The sequence below is a fragment of the Neomonachus schauinslandi genome, chromosome 1, assembly GCF_002201575.2.
Source record: "Neomonachus schauinslandi chromosome 1, ASM220157v2, whole genome shotgun sequence".
In the NCBI taxonomy this organism is placed as follows: Eukaryota; Metazoa; Chordata; class Mammalia; order Carnivora; family Phocidae; genus Neomonachus; species Neomonachus schauinslandi.
Window position 1 is genome coordinate 205931928 of NC_058403.1, and position 18935 is coordinate 205950862.

The following is an 18935-nucleotide window of genomic DNA, read 5'->3' on the forward strand; positions in this document are numbered from 1 at the left end:
CTGAACATCTCCCGAGAAGTAGTAGATGTCCCTGTCCTGAAAGCAACTGTCCCTTCTGAGTCTATCAACACGTGTGTGTCGCCTGCCTGTGTCTGCACCCAGTTCTCTATGTTTCTCTCCTGCCTGTGTGTCTCTGGCCTATTACATTTGTCTCAGTGCGAGTGAGTGTGGCTGTGTCTGCTGGGCTGTGTGCTTCTCACCCGAATGTCTGTCTGTGCCTGTGTTTGTCAGTGTGTCCATCTTGCCTGTGTGCCCAGTTGATTTATCTGTATCACACACACCCCACCTGCATGCCTCTGACCTGCTGATGTCTTCATGTGTTTGGCAGAGTTTCCATCTTGCTCCTGAGCCTGCCCTGTCTCTGCCCTATATGTGACGGCCGCTGCTGGGTCGGCTTGCCCAGATGTGTGTCTGACCCTGTCTGTGTGTCCCTGCTTGACAGTCTCTCTGTGGCCAAGGTGAGAGGAGTTTGTGTGTCTGGACTGGGTCTCTTTTGGGGTGACTGTATGTGTGTACTCCTTGCCACCCCCTCCCCCAAGTCTGGCCACCCTGGGCCATGTTTACTCTGCCCCCAGCCGATTTCTGCCCTGCCCGGGGAGGGGCTGACCCTCCAGTCTGTCCAGCCGGCAGTCCACAGGATGTTCCCCAGACGCTGTCTCCGCCGACATCCCCTCCCTTTGGCCACCCCTGGGTCAGGACCCAGGCGTCCAGGGCAGCGGGGGTGGGGCTGCAGCGTGGGGGGGGGTGGCCTGTCAGGGCCCCGGAATGAGGGTGGGAGGTGGGGAGGCAACGGGCCCAACAGGTTCCGCCTCATTCCTGCCCCGCCTCTCACTTCCTGGGTGCCTGCCTGGGGCAGGGGGTGGACGGGATGAACCCCATGGCCTCAGAGTGCCTGGGTGGGGCACGGCCCGCCCCGCAAGACCTGGCTTCTGCTGGGCACCTTGACACCCAGGCCTGGGAGACAGAAGGAACCTGGGTCCTTCTGCCTGCTAGGCCTCCTCCTATTGCTGTGCCCAGCTCTCAGGATGCAAAGCGTCCCCTCTATTATTCACCTAATTCCCACAACAACACAATGGGCCAGGTAAAATTATCCACCATTTTCATACGGGGAAACTGAGACAGAGACTGCAATGACGGCGGAGGCAGGATTTGAACCCAGCTCTGAATGCTGCCCAAGACCCCCAGCCAGCTCACCAACTGCCTTCCTTCCCTTCTCTAAAAATGATACATGTAGGGTGGAGTGTAAACCCAGGCCCCCATGAGGCCTGGCTCAAGGGGGCGCCCGGCTTGCTCTGAGTCCAAAGGGGCCCCTGTTTGAAATGAATAAGAAAACGGCTTTAACCGTTTCATCGCCACGATGGGCTCTAACAAAACTTCCTGTGGGCTGGGGGGGAGGGGTGGGAGCTGGGTTCCCGGAGGCCTTGGCTGTGGGGGAAGGCCCTGCCAATTCTGGGGTGGGGGGAAACACCTCCAGCGACTTTGGCGAGGGATGGCTAAGGGAAGACACCGTCAGCCCGCGGAAGGGACGCCCTTCCCCCCTGGACTGGGAGGTCCCTAGAACTTAGTTCTCAGCCCCCACTGCCTGGAGGGGGTCTCAGAGTCCGCAGCCCCCTCCCCAGGGGCCTGACTCACACTCGGGGAAAGCCGCGAAGGGTGAGTCACGGGGGTGGAGAAGGGGGAGCAAGGTCGGCTGCGGCCAAGGGACCCCCGCGCTGGCCTGAGTCACGCATGCTCCAGCCTCGCTGACCCCCAACCTCCTTCCCCAGAGACCCGAAGCGGGAAGCGCACTGCCGGTGGACCACGGAGCCGAAGGAAGAGCGGGGCTGGGGGAGGGGGGAAGCACGCGTCAGGCCGCGCGGGAGGCTCCGGTTCCCATGGTAACTGGGGGGGTCTCTCAGCTCCACGGGGGGGGGCGTTCCTCTCAGCAGGGACGGCCCCCGCGCGCCGGGGAAGCCCCCGCGCGCTCCGTCGAGGGGCCACAAGTTTCGGGTCGGGCAGGAAGGGGTTAACGGCGGCCCCCCTCCCGGGTTTCACCCGCGCCCAAAGCCTGGGGAGGGGGCGGGGCTCTGCCCCGCGCGCCCCACCCCCGCGGCCGCCCACGCACACGCGCACGCAGCCAGCCCATCCCCCCATGCTCGCACGCACGACCGCGTCGGGCTGCACGCATGCAGCGACCCCTGTCGTGTCTCACGTCACGCACGACGCACGCGCCTCCGCAGCGCGGGGAGGGGCCCCTCCCGGCGTAGAGCAGTGGGACGTGGGGCGTTTGGTGCCCACTGCGCACATCTCCGCTTCCGCTGAGCGCGGTGTCCCGTGTGACTTTGACTCCCCCCCCCACAAGGTCACAAACTCTCCAATGACCCCCAGTGTCACACGGACACAGGATACACCTGCCATACACTGGCTCAAACCTTCACTAGTCCAGCCAGCCCCGCAGCGGACACGGTCAGGGTCACACGGACACACAGACACACGTGGAGACCCAGATGGTTACACAGGCACACCTGTTATTCCTTGTGTATGGAGGCAGGGCTATCTCCATTCACAGACCGGTGGTATATATAGGTACTCTGATAAGGCCACACCATCACCATCAAGACAAACTAAGACACAGATACAAAGTCCTGGATGCCAGGACTCCAGTTGCAACACAGCCATACCTCTCACACAGAGATTGTAAAGGCACAGAGACACATGGTGGGGACAGAAACGACAACCATTTAGTCACATGGTCATCATAAATAGGGTGCACAAGTTAGAGTCACAGACAAACCCACAAGGGCACACACAGGGACACTCTGATTGTCATGGGGATGTGGACGAATCAAGGACACACATGTCAGGGTCATGCTATTACAGAAAGCCACATGGCGAGAAAAGACGTCGCACAAAAACAGAACCTAAAGCCACATAGAGGTACTGATTGTCACACACTCACTTCTCATACAAAAAGATGACACAGGGATGTAGACACACAAGGTTGCATATAGAGAAGCATTGTGCCCCAGTCCCCATCAGCACCCCCACCACCAAATCACAGTCTGTTGCATAAATTCCCAGGGCCCCAAAACACAGGTAGATGCAGACACAATGCCCGTGCACACACAATCACAGACCCACCATCTCACACCTACATAAATGAGCACACTTTACACGGACTCAAGACACACACACACACGGAGGAGGACAGGATGGGAGTTCTCGGTGGGATGTCAGTGTCTTTACTGCAAAAGGCCTGCCAGAGTCCCTCCTGGTATGGAGTGTGGTGTCCACCCTGTAGCTGTGGTCAGCCCTGGGGAAAGGGCATCATCCTCCAGTTGTGTGCACCCAGGATCCCCATCCTAGCCCTCATGACTGGGTCTCTGCCCAGATGTGAAGGCCGGAGGGGATGGGCCAGGGTCCAGCTGTGGCCGCAGGGAGGGGCTGAGTCACCAGCTTCCCAGCAGTACAACCCAGGCTGGGCCCAGCTGTTCCTGGAAACAGGCAGGAGGGGGTGGGGTCTCCAAACCAGCTAGGGGCTGCTGGCCCCCACCCACACTCTTTATCCCTACTAATGGAGGCCTCTGGGGCATCCCCCAAACTTTGGGACTCCCTCCACCAAAAATGGAGGTTTGCATCTTTCCCCGAAATATAGGGTTCCTGCCCCCAAATGAGGGCTTGTGACCCCTTTCATTGAATTGAGGGTACCCAGATCGCCCCCAACAGTGGAGCTCCCTGCATCCCATAATAGAGATTGCTGCTCTTCCCTGCCAACATGGAAGCTTCCTTTCCCCACAAACATGAGAATCCATGCCGCCCCAAATGGAGGGTTATGGCTCCTCTCCCAATTTGAGGGCACCCAGACCTTTCCTTAAATCTGGGGACTCAGGTCACTGAACATCTAATCTAAAAAGCCCATAATGTCACATTAGAACAATTTAAGTCCATGCCCCAAATATCTGGATTCCCAGATTCTTCCTACACATCAAGATCCCTGCAGTTTTTGCAAATACTGGGGATCCCACCCCAAATACGTGGCGGTCACAACATGTCCCCCAACATTGGGCTAAGAGGCCCTCCCACAAATATTCCAGGCACCCCCCTGCTTGTAACTACCGTGGTTCCCGGCCCATCTTCCACTTTAACCTGGGCGTAGGGTGGCCCCATTTCCCCCTATTGGCAGCACCCTGTCCTCCGGTGGGTGCGGGAAGGGGGAGCCAGCGGCAGCTGTTCCCACGCCCGCCGGAAGGCAGCCCAGTCAGGAAGCCGGCACTGCCGGCCCTTGTCCCCTTCCCTCCTCCTCCCTCTCACCCTGCTCCCAGGGGTTGGAGGCCGAAAACAACGCGGGAAGGGGGTGTGGGGGTGTAGACGAGCCTTGGGGGCCCCCGCGTGCATGCGGCTGCGCGTCTGAGTGGGCTGTAACTGGGTTTCTGATGGTAGAGTGACTGTGCTCATGCGATGCGGAGTGGGGGCTGCTCTCATCTTGCTCAACCCGCTCCAAGGCAGGGTCGTCGGAACCAGACTCAGGGTTGGAGACAGCAGCGCCCCTCCCCTCAGACCTAGACCCACCCCCAAAGCAGAGCCCGCCCCTCCCTCCAGGTACAGCTAATAACCTCTAATTACTGCTCATTACCTTGCCCGCCCCGTGGGAGAGGAGCTGCTGGGGTATTCTGGCGCCAAAGGGTGCGGGCCGGGGCTTTACCCCTTCCCCTAAAGCCAACTAGAGCCTCTGTTTCCTCTCCTGCGACCGGGAATTAAAACAGCACCTGCCACCTAGACTCATGGGAAGATTTCAACCGCCTATATAATTTAAGTCGCTTAGCGCAGGAACTGCATACTGTAGACACTCAATAAATGGTGACTGCAATTTTATTAACTACTATTGTTACCACTTTCCTTTGAGCCCCCTCCACCGCCCGGGCGGGGTCTCTGAAAGGGCACAGTGCTTCCCCGCAGGCCGCGCTCCTGCAGTCTGCGCGCCCCCTGGTGGGCCTTGGGGACCTGGGCGGCCTGGTCCTGGGATCTGAGGCTGGAGGACCTCAGGGGCTCGGGGCTGGGGGTTGGGTGGGGTGGAGTGGGCATGGTGCAGGAGCAGCTCAGTGGAACTCGATCCATACTGGACAAGTGTGTCTGTCCATCACCCGAGACCTGAGTCTGGCTGATTCATCCTGTCCCCTCCTCCTAGGACCACGCTCGTGTCCCCTTGTTTACCCCTGAGTCAAGACTCTCAAGTCACCTCCACCAGGAAGACCCCTTTAAGATCTCTCCTCGAAGTCCACAGAACGTGTTATGGCCTGCCCTTTCCCCGCGTAGATAAAGGCTCCGATAAGGTGGTTAGGCAGCAGAATTTCTCCCAGCTGAAGGGAAAGGACGTGAATAAGCCTGTATAACAGGGTGGGATAGCTCCGCCTCACATGATGAGGAGTTATCGTGACGTCTCCGCTACCCCCAAAAGAACCAAGGAGGAGGGGTAGCGGGTCCACATTTGGGATGTGCAAGCTTGGTCCAGGCTGACCCCTAGCGGCAGGGCGGGCGCCCGAACGCTGCCCGGATCCAAGATGGGGGAACTGGAAGTCTGATCTGGCGTCGGGAGATCACGTGTCCGGGGCGGGGCCTGCGCCTAGGGGGCGGGGCGGGGCGGCGCTCTAGGCCGAGCGGGAGGTCGGGGCTGCGGGCGCTCGCTGGTGGCGGATCAGGAGGTGGCTGCGGTGGCGGGGCTCCGCGGCCGGGGTCGAATCCGATCGGGAGCCATGAGCGTGGACAAGGCCGAGCTATGCGGGTCTCTGCTCACCTGGGTAGGTCGGGGGCGGGGCCAGGGACAGGTGTGCGCCCGTTCATCTTGCCCGGAAGCCCTGGCCTTGGCTCAGTCTATCTCTCTGTTCTGGGGCTGGGAGGGGTAAAGGGTGGTGGGCTTGCCCGGCGGTTGGACTCTGGCCTGAGCACCCGCCCCGGTCACGTGGCAGGTCTGCGTGGAAAGAACAGGTGAGGCTCCGCCCCTCCGCGGCTGGGTCACGTAGGGCGAGGGCACAGGTGAGCTGGCCTGGTCACGTGGGGCCCGTGGGGACCAGGTGACTCGTGGTTCCGCCCTGGCCTCGTCGCGCGGGGTCTGTGGAACAGAAGTGAAGTGAGGCCACGCCCCCTCCAGGCCCAGGTGTGCAGAGGCCACACCCCCGCGGAGCTGGTATGAGAAAACTATAGGCCAGTCCCCGCCAACCGTATGAGGTTCTTGCTGACCGGGAAAATCTGCAAATGGGGAATGGTTCTGTTCTCCCAGGCCCTGACTGCCCCTTGCCCTTTCCTCTCCCTCCCCAGTTGCAGACGTTCCACGTCCCGTCCCCCTGTACCAGGCCCCAGGACCTGAGTAGTGGCCTCGCCATAGCCTATGTGCTGAACCAGATGTGAGTGGGGCTGAGGGGGAGGGTCCCGAAAAGGTCCTCCAGCAGCTCATCCCACCTTCTCGCCCCCAGAGATCCTTCCTGGTTCAACGAGGCGTGGCTCCAGGGCATCTCAGATGACCCAGGTCCCAACTGGAGGCTGAAGGTGACAGGTGGACTCATGACTGGGGGACAGACTGGCGAAGAGATAATCAGGGAAGGCTAAGCTAGACATATCCTGGGTGATGGGTCAGCTAGCCACATGTCCTGGGTGATGCACAGACTTGGCTAGGAAGAGGGACAGATGTCTGGTGACGAGCCAACTCTGTTCTTTCATTCTCCTATGGAGCAGGCCTGGGTGTGCAGCAAGGAAAAACAAAGACAAAAACTTGCGTGCGCACACACATGTAAACATTAACTTCCAATGGCAGTAAGTTCTACAAAGACAATAAAAGCTGAGCCATGAGAGAGGGCAACTAGGTGGGTGGTTACTCCAGATGGGTTGATCTCCATGTGAAATTTGGAGAAATGGGATTCCAGGCACAGGGAACAGCAAATGTAAAGTGGGGAATAAGCTTGATGTATCGAGGAAAGGCAGGGAGGTCAGAACAGAAAACAAGGGGCCAGGAATGGTGGATGAGGTCATCAGGAGGAGGGCAGGCTGGGGCAGGGAGATGGATTCTATTTTAAGTGTTGTGCAAAGTCAAGGGAGGTTTTAGCAGAGAGGAAAGACACAACCTGGCTTGGACTTTAAAAAGCTCCCCCTGGCTGCTTGGAGAGGAATGGGGGGTAGGCAGCAAGAGTGGAAATTGACACCAAGTTGGTGCAATAATCCAGGTGAGAGATGAAGGTGGCTAGAGCCAAAGGGTGGCAGGGCAGGTGATGAGAAGTGATTGGATTCTGGGGACATGTGAACAAGATGGACAGGTGGACAAGAAGGGCAGGTGACTAGATAGGTCATCCCTAGGAGAGAAGACATTCAGACAGAGAATGGTGCCAAACAGGATGAGATGACCAGTGATTGGGAAATGCGGCAGAGAGAAAAGGTTGGGGTAGGCAGCTTCACAGTGGGGGCTGCCTGGCTCCTTCTGGGGGCCTCTGGGACCCTGGACACAACTCCTTACCTCTCCCTAGGTCAGCAACCTGAAGACCATCTTACAGAGCTTGGTGGAGTATTCCCAGGATGTGCGTAACCATGGCAGGGCTTAGGGGGTGGGGTTGGGTTGGAAGGAGGTGAGTGTCTGTGAGCCCTCATATCCCCTATTCCCACCCCCACCCCCCTATCCTCAGGTCCTGGGGCATCCTGTTTTGGAGCAGCACCTTCCGGACGTGAGCCTCATTGGCGAGTTTTCAGACCCAGAAGAGCTTGGCAAGCTGCTTCAGCTGGTGCTTGGCTGTGCCATCAGTTGCGAGAAGAAGCAGGGTATAGGGGTTTGGGGGCCCCCAGGGGACGACCCAGGGAACTCTTTCTCACCCTCTACCCCCATGTTTCAGTGTTCTCCACCTTGATCCCTAGAGCATATCCAGAGAATCATGACGCTGGAGGAATCAGTTCAACATGTGGTAATGGAAGCCATCCAGGAGGTAGGTGGGGGTGCCCAGTGTGGCAAGGAGCTTCAGGGGAGGGGACATCAGAGCAGAGGCAGCTGGGCACAGGCTCTGCCCTGGTAAGGTCTGGGCTCTTCCTGGAACCCAGCTGGCCAGATTTCCCCGTCTCATGTGTCTGCCAGCACTAAGTCACCATTTAGCACCCTCAGAGGACCCAGCCTCCCTGCTGGACCCATGGCAGGAAGGCAGCCTTTAGACTGGGGTTCTTGGGGAGAACTGGCTTTGGGACAGGAGAATGGAGAGGCCCTTAGGCTGGGTCATGGAAGCTTTAACGGCCACCCTCAGAGGGCCCAGCTCATCTCGATGTCCTCCCGCCCTGCTTCAGCTCATGACCAAAGACACCCCTGACTCTCTGTCACCCGAAACATATGGGAACTTTGATAACCAGGTAAGAGGTGGGGGACCTTGTTAAAGGACCAAGCCCATTGCTGATTCTCAGGGCTGCCTAAGGAGGAGGAACTTGTCCTTAAGTGTGTAAACTTCCTCCATCCCTCAGGGTCCTAGCCTCTTCCCTCATTCCCACATCACCTTTCCCCCAGTCCCTTGGGGTCCCAGCCCTCTGTTAGATCTTGAGGGTTTCTGGGCTCCTCCTCTCTGCCACTAGAGATGCCAGCCTCCCCCCCACTCTCTTCCCGTGGATCCCTGACTTCCTCGCCCCTCCCCACCCTCCACTACCCTCCTCAGTCCCGAAGGTACTACTTCCTGAGCGAGGAGGCTGACGAGGGGGATGAGTTGCGGCAGCGCTGTCTGGACCTGGAGCGGCAGGTGAGGTTGAGGGTGGTGGGAGGGAGCACAGGTGCTCGCCTCCGTTCTCCCCTCCAAGCTCCAGCTCATCTGCACCCCCTGCTGGCAGCTGGTGCTCCTGTCCGAGGAGAAGCAGAGCCTGGCCCAGGAGAATGCGGCGCTGCGGGGGCGGGTGGGCCGGCCGGAGGGTGAGGGCGCCCCTGGCCTCACTGCCAAGAAGCTGTTGCTGCTGCAGTCCCAGCTGGAGCAGCTGCAGGAGGAGAACTTCAGGTGCAGTCAGCTGGGGATGGGGCCAGCAGGCCAGGGGATTGGCCCAGCTGCAGTCCCCTCAAGCGTCCCTTTCTTCCCCACCCCACCCCGCCAGGCTGGAGAACGGCAGGGAAGATGAGCGCCTGCACTGTGCCGAGCTGGAGCGGGAGGTCTCTGAGCTGCAGCAGCGGAACCAGGCGCTGACCAGTCTGGCCCAGGAGGCGCAGGCACTGAAGGATGAGATGGACGAGCTGCGGTGAGTGGTCGGTCCCTGGGTCCCCACTGCACACTCTCGTTGCCACCATGTCCCTCTGATGCCATCGTCCCTCAAGAACCCCCAAATGCCCAGTGGACCCGCACAGTGTCTTCTGGACGCCACCAAGATTCCTGGATTCCTGAGGCACCTTAGAGGACCACATAGTGCTCTGCCCTGAAGCTCCCCCATGACCCCACCATGCCCTTGTTGATCCCACAGCCACCTTATAACCTCAAAGTGTCCTTGAGGCTCTTCAGAGCCTCTGGGCACCATCATTCCCCCTGGAACCCCTCAGTCATTCTATATCCCCACAATTCTCCCCCCCGCCATCCCTGATTATGACCCTGGGCTAACCATTGGTGCTTAGGGCTCCCTCTATGCCCCTTAATGATTTCCCAACAACACCGGGCCCTGGCTGACTCCTGACCCTCACGATCTACCACCTTGAACCCACACATCCCCAGGTGATATGACCTGTTCCCCTGCCCGGAGGGCCTCAGATCCAAGCTGAACCCTGACCCCAGACCCAGGCCTCCTCTCCCGACTTTCCTCCTCCCCCAGGCAGTCCTCTGAGCGTGCTGGGCAGCTGGAAGCCACGCTGAGCAGCTGTCGGCGCCGGCTGGGGGAGCTGCGGGAGCTGAGGCGGCAGGTGCGGCAGCTGGAGGAGCGCAACGCCGGCCATGCCGAGCGCACCCGCCAGCTGGAGGATGAGCTCCGCCGGGCCGGCTCGCTCCGTGCTCAGCTCGAGGCACAGCGACGACAGGTGCGGCAGGGATCAGGGCAGAGCCTGGAGGGCAGCGTGCTCTGGGCCGCTGGGCCCCTGGCCCCTCTCACTTTGGCCCATCCTCAGCATGGCGCTGAGCCCCTGCACCCCGAGCCCTCGCTCCCTCATTTGCATAGCTCCTCCCTAGGCTTGTAAGCCCCGCCCCTCCGAGTTTCCGCGCCTGGCCTCTCTGGCCCCATGCCTTCACGTTCAACCCTGCCTCCTCACCCCTCCTCTCTGTTCAGGTTCAGGAACTGCAGGGCCAGAGGCAGGAAGAGGCCATGAAGGCCGAGAAATGGCTATTCGAGTGTCGAAATCTGGAGGAGAAGTATGAGTTGGTGACAAAGGAGAAGGAGGTGAGGCTGAAGTCTGGCATCCAAGCCCCACCCTGTCCATCCTGGCATAACCCAGTCCCCAGGAGGCCAACCCTCCCTCAAATGGCATCTTGCATCCTGTCCCTCCAGCGGCTGCTGGCAGAGAGGGACTCCTTGCGGGAGGCCAATGAGGAACTGCGCTGCGCCCAGCTGCAGCCTCGGGGGCTGACCCAGGCTGGTGAGTCGAGGCCTAACAGCCCTAGGGCCTGGGGCAGGGGTGGCCTAAGGTTCTGTTAGGGCAGACAGAAAAGCAGTGTCCCAGGGCTTGTAGAGGCTAGGGGCAGAGCTAGGCCACTTTGAAGACAGGCTAGAGCGGGAAGAGGTGACAAGGGCTGACAGAAGGCAGGGGCTGACCTTCCAGGATCAGGGTGGGGCGAAGGCAAACTCAGGCCGTGCATCACTGCTCCCTGTCAAGCTGGGAGTGAGGCTTGTATTAAGCCAGGCTTTGGGCCAAACTTGAGTCCCCAAAGATGATTCTTGGAAAGAGAACCCTAGGGCTGGGGGCAGCAGCTGTGCACTAACCTGAAGACATTTCTCACATTCTCCAGACCCCTCGCTGGACCCCACCTCACCAGCTGTGGAAAACTTAGCAGCAGAGATCCTACCTGCAGAGCTGAGGTACCCTGGGGTCGCTCAGAGCTCTGGCCGCACCCAGAGCCCACCCTCTGCCCTGCTCCCAGTGCAGGCACCTACTGCTAGCCTGACCTGCTATGTTGGGATGCCAAGTCCTAGCCTGGCTCTTGGGCCCACTCACTCCTAATTCGGCCCTTACCTGGTCGGCGCTCTAGCCCTTGTTGGTTGCTTGCCTCTCCAGGATCCATCCTCAGTGCACAAATTAGGCCCAACCCATCTGGCTCCACTTACGCAGCAAGATTCCTACCCCCAGCCCCGCTCACCTAGGACTCTGCCCCCAGGGCGTAGCCCTGTCCTCAGTGCAGCCCTTGCTAGGTTCAGTGACCCGTGTCTTGCCCAGATGAACTCCCCCACCCCAGTTCTTCCTATTTCTGCGTCTGTCTTTCCCGCAGTCTTGCTTTCTCGCAGCCCTAGCGGGGATCGTGAATGTTCTAACCCGTTCCCGTAGCCCCGCCCTTGCCTGCCTCCACCCTTAGGCCCAGCTCAAAACCCCGCCCATTTTTGGTCCCCCAGCGCTGGGTCCCCATTACTCTAATCCGGCCCCGGGGTCTGGTCGGGCTCTTCCCCAGGGCTCTGTCCCTCTGCCAGCCCTGTCCGCCCAGTCTCCCTGCCAGAGCCCCGGCAGGCCTGCGGGGTGACCCGTCTCCAGCCCTGCTCACTCCCTGGCGGTCGGCAGGGAGACGCTCCTGCGGCTTCAGCTGGAGAACAAGCAGCTGTGCCAGCAGGAGGCGGCCTACCGGGAGCGGCAGGAGGAGCTGCAGCGCCACCTGGAGGACGCCAACCGCGCGCGCCACGGGCTGGAGACGCAGCTGCGGTGAGGACCCACCGGGCGGAGGCCCCCCCCCCCCCGCGCGCGCATGGAGGGGGCGTGTGAGGCGGGGCAGAGGGCGGGGGCAGGCACTCAGCAACCCCGCACTCCTGCAGGCTGAACCAGCAGCAGCTGTTGGAGCTGCGGGCCCAGGTGGAGGACCTGCAGAAGGCCTTGCAAGAGCAGGGGGGCAAGACTGAGGATGTGAGTGCCCTCCTCCTCCCTGCCTGGCCCTCCCTCGTGCCCTCCCCGTAACCCTTCTCTCTCTCCTCCCTGCTGCTCGATGTCCCCTGCAGTCCATTGTAAGTACCGTGGGCCCAGGGTGGCACCCCCTACCCTCACCCCGGGAAGGAGTTGGGACCTCTGGACCCACATTCACCCAGTGCCTGTTCTCTCCCCCAGTCCGCCCTGCTGAAGAGGAAGCTGGAGGAACATCTGTGAGTCCCAGAGGGAGGGCATTCCTGGTGGTGGGCGGAAAGGCTGGGGTACAGATGTGGGGGTCATTTGCTGTCTATGGGGACTTATTTATGAGGAGAGCTAATTAGCCAAAACGGAGAAGCCTCAGATCAGGTAGGGTCTTGGGGGCCAAGGGAAGGAGTATGAACTGTTTGGGGGGAACAATGGGGAGCCATGGAGGGAATTGCAGTAAGGTAGTATGACAAAGTGACACTCACCTTTTACTTTTTACATTGTTAAAAAAGAAACTATTTTGGGGGCACCTGGCTGGCTCAGTCGGTAGAGCGTGTGACTCCTGATCTCAGAGTCATGGGTTTGAGCCCCGCGTTAGGTGTGGAAATTCTAAAAAAAAAAATTTTAACCAAAAAAAAGAAACGATTTTATTTTGTTTATTTTTTAAAATTTTATTTATTTATTCATTTGAGAGAGAGAGAGCATGAGCAGGGGGAGGAGCAGGGGGAGAGGGACAAGCAAGACTCTGCTGAGCACGGAGCCTGACCCGGGGCTCAATCCCATGACCCCAACATCATGCCCTGAGCGGAAATCAAGAGTGGGATGCTTAACAGACTGAACCACCCAGGCGCCCCTATTTTATTTTATTTTTTTAAAAAGATTTTATTTATTTATTTGAGAGAGAGAGCAAGAGAGCACGACCCAGGGGAGGGGTAGAGGTAGAGGGAGAAACAGGCTCCCTGCTGAGCAGGGAGCCCGATGTGGGACTCGATCCCGGGACCCTGAGACCATGACCTGAGCTGAAGGCAGACGCTGAACCGACTGAGCCACCCGGGCACCCTTATTTTATTATTTATTTATTTATTTTTAAAAGATTTTATTTATTTATTTGACAGCACAAGTAGGCAGAGTGGCAGTCAGAGGGAGAGGGAGAAGCAGGCTCTCTGCTGAGCAGGGAGCCAGACGTGGGGTTTGATCCCAGGACCCCAGGATCATGACCTGAGCCGAAGGCAGACGCTTAATGACTGAGCCACCCAGGCACCCCCCTAATTTATTTTTTAAAAAGATTTTATTTATTTGAGAGAGAGAGCGAGCACAAGTGGGGGGAAGGGCAGAAGAAGGAGAGGGAGAAGCAGGCTCCCCACTGAGCAAGGAGCCTGATGCGGGACTCGGTCCCAGGACCCTGGGATCATGACCTGAGCCACCCAGGCATCCCCCCTATTTTATTTTTTTAAGAATCTATCTTAAGTAGCTATTATATTTATAGTTTAAAGAACAAAATATATACCGAGCAATACAGAGAGGTGTATACCTCTTAGTCCCCACATTGATTGTTTCTACCCCACCCCCATTCATATTAGTTCATTATAAAAATTCTTGCAGGGCGCCTGGGTGGCTCAGTTGGTTGGGTGACTGCCTTAGGCTTGGGTTATGATCCTGGGGTCCCAGGATCGAGTCCCGCATCGGGCTCCCTGCTCAGCAGGGAGTCTGCTTCTCCCTCTGACCCTAACGCCTTTCATGTGCTCTCTCTCCATCTCTCATTCTCTCTCTCAAATAAATAAATAAATAAATAAAAATCTTTAAAAAATAGGGGCGCTTGGGTGGCTCAGTCGTTAAGCGTCTGCCTTCGGCTCAGGTCATGATCCCAGGGTCCTGGGATCGAGCCCCACATCGGGCTCCCTGCACCGCGGGGAAGCCTGCTTCTCCCTCTCCTACTCCCCCTGCTTGTGTTCCCTCTCTATGTCTCTCTCTGTCAAATAATAAATAAAAAAAAATCTTTAAAAAAAAAAAAAATCTTTAAAAAATAAAAAATAAAAATCCTTGCAGGGGTGCCTGGGTGGCTGAGTCAGTTGGGCAGCTGCCTTCAGCTCAGGTCATGATCTCAGGGTCCTGGGATCGAGCCCCGCATGGGGCTCCCTGCTCAGCGGGGAGTCTGCTTCTCCCTCTCCCTCTGCCCCCCGACGTGCTCTCTCTCTCTTGTGCTCTCTCTCTCACGCTTTCTCAGATAAGTAAATAAAAATTTTATTTATTTATTTATTTATTTATAAAGATTTTATTTATTTGACACAGAGACATAGCGAGAGAGGGAACACAAGCAGGGGGAGTGGGAGAGGGAGAAGCAGGCTTCCCGCGGAGCAGGGAGCCCCATGTGGGGCTCGATCCCAGGACCCTGGGATCATGACTTGAGCCGAAGGCAGACGCTTAACGACTGAGCCACCCAGGCACCCCTAAAATCTTTATTTTTTTTTAAGATTTTTTATTTACTTATTTGAGAGGGAGAGAGCCCGCACAAGCAGGGGGAGGGGCAGAGGGAGATGCAGACTCCCCGCTGAACAAGGAACCTGATGTGGGCCTCGATTCCAGGACCCCGGGATCATGACCTGAGCTGAAGAAAGCCGCCCAACCAACTGAGTGAGCCACCCAGGTGCCCCAAATAAAAAAAAATATTTTTTTTTAAAGATTTTATTTTACTTGACAGAGAGACACAGCCAGAGAGGGAACACAAGCAGGGGGAGTGGGAGAGGGAGAAGTAGGCTTCCCACGGAGCAGGGAGCCCGATGCGGGGCTCGATCCCAGGACCCTGGGATCATGATCTGAGCCGAAGGCAGACGCTTAACGACTGAGCCACCCAGGTGCCCTAAAATCTTTTTTTTTTTTTTTAAGATTTTATTTATTCATTTGAGAGAGAGAGGGAGAGAACGCACAAGCAGGGGGAGAGGCAGAGGGAGAAGGAGAAGCAGACTCCCTGCTGAGCAGGGAGCCCGACCTGGGGCTCGATCCCAGGACCTGGAGATCATGACCTGAGTCGAAGGCAGACGCTTAACCATCTGAGCCACCCAGGTGCCCCAAATAAAATCTTTAAAAAAATAAAAAATAGGGGCGCCTGGGTGGCTCAGATGATCAAGCATCTGCCTTCGGCTCAGGTCATGATCCCAGGGTCCAGGGATCAAGTTCCGCATTGGGCTCCCTACTAAGCAGGGAGCCTGCTTCTCCCTCTGCCTCTGCCTCTCTCTCTCTCTCTGACTCTCGTGAATAAATAAATAAAACATTTAAAAAAAAATAAAAATCCTTATGAAATTTTTTAAGCAAATGCAAATGAATATTATATAAATTTTTATTCTGATTCCTCATTTACATGAAAGGTAGTGTGATATCTGCTAGTTTGCACTTCGCTTCTCCTACTTAAGAAGATGGCTGGGAAATTTTGCCATATGAATAGTTTTTTTTTTTAATAAATACAGTAGCTTTTGTCGACTGGGGTTCCATGGAGAAATTAGGCCTTACAGAAAATGATTTGTTTGACTCTTCTCACTTCTGCCAAGGATGGAGTGTAGCTAGTACCAACCCAGAGTGCAGAAAAAGTTATTTCCTTACAGAGGATGGATATATGGAAACATGAGGGCTTAATTCTCCTGTAAAATTCCAGTCCGGAAGGGCTGGCCTATAACATTTTATTGTGAAAGTCATAATGTATTTAAGTCATTCTTTCTGGTGCCTGGATGGCTCAGTCAGTTAAGCATTTGCCTTCAGCTCCTGGGATCAAGCCCAGGCTCGCTGCTCACTGGGGAGTCTGCTCCTCCCTCTCCCTTTGCCCCTCCCCCGGCTTGTGCTCTCCCTCGCTCACTGTCTCTCTCAAATAAATAAATAAAATCTTTAAAAAAAAAAAGTCATTCTTTCTAGGTATTTGCAATTTCAAGCAGTGCAACAAAGTAAAACCTTGTATGTGCATCATTCTGCTTGTGTGCAGATATGTCGAAAAAGTGGAATTGGTGGCTTAGAGGGCACATGCCTTTGTAACCTTAGTAGACGTAGCGCAAGTTTCGTGATTAGGTGTTAGACCATGTTCCATATCCGGTGCACGAAAATAATCTCACCTACAAGGAGTGTTCTTAGATCTTTGGGGTTTTGCCTCAGGTGGCAGAACTGTAAGGTTTTATACTTTTGTTAGAAGAGATCTGCATGCTAGAAAGATCCCTGGCTGCTGGGTGGAGAAAGGAATGAGATCGAGTGTAGAAGAGACTGGCAAGGGGGTCATGGCTGTACCAGTGTGTGGGCTGTGGCACGGAGCGAAGTGGACACACAGGGGGCTGGTCCAGGGCCCACCCGACGAGGGGTGTGGAAGGTTGTGGCTCCCGTGGCTAAAAAGATGGTGGGACCAAGGCATATGGCTTCCGTCTCGGGGGGCTGGCACACAGGTCTCTGCAGCCGGGCAGGTGCACGTTGGCCAGCTGGGAAGGCTGTGGCCACCAGTGGGAGGAAGGGGGAAGGGAAGGAGTCTCAGTGGTCAGCCCGCTGCTGCCCATCCTCTGTCCACAGGCAGAAGCTGCATGAAGCAGATCTGGAGCTGCAGCGGAAGCGGGAGTACATTGAGGAGCTGGAACCACCCGCTGACAGTGGCAGTGAGTGGGATGCAGCGGCTGGGTGGGGCGGGAGAGCCCCGAGCTTGGCGGGGAGCTGAGGGGTCCCCTTGTTCCCCCAGCAGCTCGGCGTATCGAGGAGCTGCAGCACAGCCTGCAGAAGAAGGATGCGGACTTGCGGGCCATGGAGGAGCGCTACCGTCGCTACGTGGACAAGGCGCGCACGGTGAGGACACTGGGGGCTGCACGGGCCTCCTGCCAAGGCTGCTGCCTCCCACTGACTCATGCCTCCCACCAGCGCGCACCTCTCTGCCCCCACTCCTGCACCTGCCGTACCCCTATCATATCCCAGATGTCTGCACCACACTTCATGCGGCCCAACACGTCCGACGGCCTGCAAGGCCAAGGTCACCCTGCCTGGGTCTTTCCCAAACCCTAGGTCATACAGACCCTGGAACCCAAACAACGGCCATCCGGGGGGGCACCCCCAGAACTTCACACCCTGAGGACGCAGCTCCGGGAGCGGGACGTCCGCATCCGGCACCTGGAGGTGGGTGTCCTCATTACTTCTCACTGTCCCCAGCATGTCCAGGCCCCTGACTGTTCCCTCCTTGGCAGATGGACTTTGAGAAGAGTCGAAGTCAGAGGGAGCAGGAAGAAAAGCTGCTCATCAGTGCCTGGTATAATATGGTGAGTGCATGTCACCGTAGTGAGGGTACCGGGATGTGCCATGGGCTCACTGGACGCCAGCCATGACTCCTTCCTCCGTCCAGGGCATGGCTCTGCAGCAGCGAGTTGGGGAGGAGCGGGCACCTGCCCATGCCCAGTCATTCCTGGCACAGCAGCGGCTGGCCACCAACACTCGCCGCGGGCCTTTGGGACGCCTAGCATCTCTGAACATGCGCCCCACTGACAAGCACTGATGGGCCTCAGGATCCTGCGCCCTGCCCAGCCAGTTGGGGCTCAGTCTGCCCTGGATTCCCCCAACTCACCTGGGGCCCAGCATCAGGAAGGCCTAGGGTCAGCTGCCTGAGAGCCTTAAGGTCATGACTTCTGCCCTTTGTTCTCTCAGATGGGACAAGAGTGCAGGATAGGGCAGGAGGCAGGAGTGGGTCTGTTCTTTTTAGCAATGTGATTCTTATCCTTGATTTTCAGCCTGGGGTTAATGAGATGCCAGGGGAGAGAGTGATTTTTATATTTGAGAAGAAAAATAATAAAGATTTTCAATCTGTCCTGGCTGGACTCTAGGCACTGAGGGGAGGGAGAGAAGATGGGCCAGATCATTGCTTTTAGAAAGGCCTGGCTTGTGTTCTTACTAAAGCGTGAATGACTGACGGCACCCACTGGGAGGTGAGAACCATGTTTGTGTCTTTGTAACAGTATGTGCGTGAGGTCGTTTTTTGAAGAGGCTTCAGACAAAAATTCCTGCCTTATGAAGTTGTCGTTTCTCATGAAGAGAGACAGACAATAAACAAAATAGATAAAGTGAAAGTTTGATGTGAGAAGTGCTACAGAGAAAAAGAAAGCAGGCAGAGTGATGGGGATGTGGTGGTTTTAAATAAAAGGCCAGCAGAAGAGGCCTCGCCAAGGAAGTGACATAATTTAAGCAGAGACCTGAAGGAGGTGAGGGAGGGACCATGTAGGTATCTGGGAAAGAGTGATCCAGGCAGAGGGAACAGCATATGTGTGAGGCCCTGAGATGAGGCTTTGCTTGGTGGTTAGAGGGACAGTGAGGAGGCCAGTGTGGAGTGAGTGAGGGGAGGAGGGGAAAGAGATGAGGGCAGGGAGATTGTGAACTGTAGGGAGTACTTTTATTCTAAGGAACATGGGAGTCATGTAGGGTTCTAAGGAAAGGAGGGACATTACCTGACTCAGGTATTCGTAGGCTCTCCTTGGCTACTGTGGAAGGAACAGACTGGGGGCGGTTAGGGCCAGAGCTGGGAGACAAGGGCAGTGGTCCATGGTCTAGGTGGGTGGGTGGGTGACATCGGTGGCTCTAAGATGTGGGCCCTAGAGGAATGGGAAATGGTTGGATTCTGGATATAATTTGAAGACTGAGCTGATAGGATTTGCTGCTAGGTTGACATGGAGGGGGTAAGAGAAAGAGTTGGAGAGGACTCCCAGATTTGGGCCTATCACCCGGAAGGACAAAGCCAACAGATAGGTTGGGGCAGGTTGGGGAGCCAATAGGGAGCTGGTTTGGGGGGAATGCTCTGTTCAAGGTGCCACATGAAGAGCTCGAGGAGGCAGGTGGCTCTCCCAGTCTAGAATCTGGAGAGGGATCCTGGCTGGACTTCTAAATTCACCATATGATTGAATTATGACTGGGAGCTCCGAGGGAGTATTGGAGAAGGCAGTGAATTGGGGCAGAGAAGTCGCTG

The 18935-nt window shown here is 56.9% G+C and overlaps 1 protein-coding gene and 1 non-coding gene across 7 annotated transcripts; both read left to right on the plus strand.

The window, feature by feature from the left end:
* The first annotated feature begins 5633 nt into the window (after positions 1 to 5633).
* On the plus strand, positions 5634 to 17787 carry HOOK2 (hook microtubule tethering protein 2). Of its 6 annotated transcripts, none has more exons than XM_044917879.1 (22): positions 5634 to 5774; positions 6292 to 6377; positions 6447 to 6519; positions 7488 to 7538; positions 7644 to 7776; positions 7870 to 7937; positions 8287 to 8349; positions 8646 to 8726; positions 8815 to 8975; positions 9070 to 9210; positions 9772 to 9973; positions 10219 to 10329; positions 10438 to 10525; positions 10896 to 10965; positions 11657 to 11794; positions 11905 to 11998; positions 12191 to 12225; positions 16514 to 16596; positions 16677 to 16780; positions 16994 to 17104; positions 17173 to 17244; positions 17328 to 17787. In XM_044917879.1, the coding sequence occupies exons 1-22, from the start codon at positions 5730 to 5732 to the stop codon at positions 17475 to 17477; spliced, it is 2160 nt and encodes a 719-aa protein (XP_044773814.1). In that variant the 5' UTR covers positions 5634 to 5729; the 3' UTR covers positions 17478 to 17787. The 6 variants fall into 6 exon arrangements, with proteins under 6 accessions (XP_044773814.1, XP_021560668.1, XP_021560669.1 ...); XM_021704993.1 differs by having other exon boundaries at positions 11905 to 11992; XM_021704994.1 differs by having other exon boundaries at positions 11905 to 11992; positions 16680 to 16780.
* On the plus strand, positions 12506 to 12578 carry TRNAR-CCU. The gene has a single exon. It is a non-coding gene; the product is annotated as a tRNA-Arg (tRNA).
* Positions 17788 to 18935: the final 1148 nt, after the last annotated feature.